Raw genomic sequence first — 3465 nt, forward strand, 5'->3', positions numbered from 1 at the left:
TATATATATATATATATATATGGTTCAAATATACAGAAAACAAAAGATAGAGACAGGTGAGGATACAACAAGCAGGTGTATTAGTTTGACACTTGAGAAAACTGGAAGAGTCTTTGACATTTCGAGTCTGTGCTCTTTGACTAAAAGGGATGAGAGATAAAAATATGGAGAGAGAGAAAATGTGTCAGGCTTAATAGGTTCCACATGTTGAAATATGTGTGTGTATATATATGTGTGTGTGTGCATGTATGTATATATGTCTCCATGGGCTTGTATCTTAAACATACATTTTCTTATTTAACAGGCGCTCCTACCTTTACAATCAGTTTATTGCCTGCTCTTAAATATGGTGAGTACAACATAAATTAAATACAGTGTGTGTGTGTGTATGTGACTGATTCTGTGCGTAACTGACTAACTGCATGCATCTGTGCGTGTGAATGTGCATGCATCTGACTGACTGCATGTGTTCATGCATCTCTGAGTCACTGGGTTAATATGGGCATGGATCGGACTGACTGCTTTTGTGTGTGTGTGTCAGTCACCGATTGTTCGTAGGCATATGTGTACCAGCCCTTGTAATAATAGGAGTGTGAATATCTATCACAGTTCACTGCCATATATATTATTGTGACAGCAATAAATATATTACACTGCCATTGTAATATATACACTCACATACACATACACATATATTTAGAAGAATAAAATAATAGAGACCTCAGTAAAATTTAAGCTCTGCAGTTGCTTTGAATGTTTGAAATACAAATGTTGTCATCGACAATATTCATTACATACAGGTGTGGCTGTGTGGTAAGACGTTTGTTTCCCAACCACATGGTTCTGGATTCAGAACTACTGTGTGGCACCTTCAGCAAGAAATTTTGGCAAGTTGGGGGTAGCCAATTTACATCAAACCCCTAGTACTCAAATGATACTTACTTTATCAACCCCAGAAGGATGAAATGCAAAGTTGACCTCAGCAGCATTTGAACACAGAAATGCTAGCAAAGCACTCTGACCAGGCAGCTAACAATTCTGCCAGCCCACTCCACACACACACACACACACGTGCACACACACACACACACACACACACACACACACACACTTCACTATTACTGTGTCTTATATGTAACTTACGTGGCTTAGTGGCTAGGACATTCAGCTCACAATCGTAAGGTTATGAGTTCAATTCCCGACAATGCATCGTGTCCTTGAGCAAGACACTTTATTTCACGTTGCTCCAGTCCACTCAGCTGGCAAAAATGAGTTGTACCTTGTCACACTCTGTATCATGCTGAATCTCCCCGAAGAACTACGTTAAGGGTACACGTCTCTGTGGAGTGCTCAGCCACTTGTATGTTAATTTCACGAGCAAGCTGTTCTCTCGATCATATCAGCTGAGACCCTCATCATTGTAACCGACGGAGTGCTGCTTTATGTAACTTACTATCAGCTAACAGTTTCTCTGACTTCAATCCTAAAAACTTGACTGACAATGTTTCATTTAAAATATCCCATTTTTTTCTTTCTTTCTCAAGGACTCGGATTATGCTGCCTCTTGCCAGAAAACTCAAGCACAATTACAGACAGACAAGTTCATTCGGGTTAGTCAATTTTGGAATTAGTTTATCATTTACCATATTTGTAGAACTTTGCCCAGGGTTCTTTTTTCTCACATTCCCAGCAGGATTTGAACCCGGATTGCCAGCACTAGAGGTGCAGGCCTACATGACTACACCGATCTGGCAGTGCTAGAAACCAGAGAAACCAATCCTACCTAAAACAGGCAGCAGGTGGACACCCAGGAGTCATGACTCAGATGTGGCCCAACCCCTCCCCTAGAGTGTCAGGAGTTAAGGGCCGAAGCACTTGCCTAAAGGGGGTGGGTTTCTCCTCTGAGGACCACCTGCTGTTACGCTCTCCCCGAGATTCTTTCCACCTAGATGGTGTCAATTTTGTAATAAATGAGAATGTTCTCTCGCTTGGTTCAATGGTTAATCAGAAAACTTTAAACCTAAATTGCTCTGAATTTTTTCCTTTAACAAGAAGTCTGTAAACAACTTACAATTTGACTGTTCAGTGAAGTCCTTATTGTCTGCCTGTTGTTGCTATTTCTAGCCACTTGCTACACGACGAGCTGAACATGATAAAATAAGGAAATCAATTAAAGAGTCTTGGAACCGAGAAGTGAAGAAAATGGTAAGTTCTTCTTGATTGTTTTTGTATTTTGGAATTATGTTTAAAGGTAACAGGTGTGGCCGTGTGGTAAGAAGTTTACTTCCCAACCTCATGGACTTTGGGTTCAACCCCGCTGCACTAAACCCTTCAAGGCAGTGCCCCAGCTTGGCCCCAGCCTGGCCCCAGCCTAAGGACTGAGATAAGTTAAAAATAGAAGTCTTTTCCTGTTGATTTCTCCTTTCAGCAAGAATCCATCTCAAACTTACGCAAAGCTCAGTCATTGTTCTACAAAAGCAAACAAGAAAACGAAAAGGCTCGGGAAATGGCAAATAAAGCAGAGACCGAGATGAACATCCAAGGCAGCAGCAGCACAATTTCCACCAAAGTGGACAAGCGCAAGAAAATAGTGGAAGACACAATGAATCGGGTAAGTACCACATCGTTACCATTTTGTCTGTCGTCCATGTTTTAGACTTGCTTAGGCAGAATCCTTGTTCACACATGTTCCACTCATGACCATCCTGTCTGAGTTTTATTTTCAGACCCTACGTTGAATTGCTTTATTCAATATGTCCTTCTTTTGTCTGTGATTTGAGGGAGATTTGGTTGTTGGTGTTCATTTTGGTTGTAGTAGTAGTGTTGGTGGTGGTGGTGCAAAATGGGACAGTTTGGCTCAGCTGTTTTGAAGCTGAATTTTTGGCATGGCTGACTGGGCATTCAGCTCGTTTTGCTGACCATAGTTTGGTGCTGGAGGCAAGCACACACACACACTTGCATGTATATTTTTGCACACATGCATGTGTGTATGCACACTTAAATATGTACATGCAGATAGAAAGAATGAGAGAAAAGGAGAGACGTTCCAATTTATTAACTCCTTTAGCATTTAACCCTTTCGTTACAGTATTTTTGTTGAGATGCTCACTGTTTCTTTCAATTACTTTAAATATAACAAAGAATTTAGTTAAATAACTTAGTTATCATTCAGCTAGTGTTAGGAACATAAATTGCAACTAAGGTTTGGTGGAAGATTTTAATTCAAAACTTATGGAAACAAGATATTTGGACTCAGAGCCAGAGCCGGTTTCAGCCAAGTTGGTGATGAAAGGGTTAAATTGGTCGTATTCATCCCAAATATTCTACCTATTTTATGTTGAAACCAGCCAGCCCTGACCTCTCACACCTACGTTAAAATGTCATTCTAAAAATAAACAATCTCCACATTGAATTTGTGATGCTACAAGATAATGCCGGATAAATTTTAAACAATTTGAATAAATA

The 3465-nt window shown here is 40.1% G+C and overlaps 1 protein-coding gene across 6 annotated transcripts in view; it reads left to right on the forward strand.

Annotated features, from left to right (window-relative positions):
• Positions 1-3465, forward strand: part of LOC106869429 (rho GTPase-activating protein 45) — a 125030-nt gene that overhangs the window by 79156 nt on the left and 42409 nt on the right. For all 6 annotated transcript variants that reach the window (XM_052974752.1, XM_014915161.2, XM_014915166.2 and 3 more), the window contains 4 exons: positions 305-349; positions 1545-1610; positions 2125-2205; positions 2429-2611. In XM_052974752.1, coding sequence (XP_052830712.1) covers positions 305-349; positions 1545-1610; positions 2125-2205; positions 2429-2611 — 375 coding nt within the window. The remainder of the gene's footprint in view (positions 1-304; positions 350-1544; positions 1611-2124; positions 2206-2428; positions 2612-3465) is intronic.

This window comes from Octopus bimaculoides, chromosome 19 (genome assembly GCF_001194135.2).
Source record: "Octopus bimaculoides isolate UCB-OBI-ISO-001 chromosome 19, ASM119413v2, whole genome shotgun sequence".
Classification (NCBI taxonomy): domain Eukaryota; kingdom Metazoa; phylum Mollusca; class Cephalopoda; order Octopoda; family Octopodidae; genus Octopus; species Octopus bimaculoides.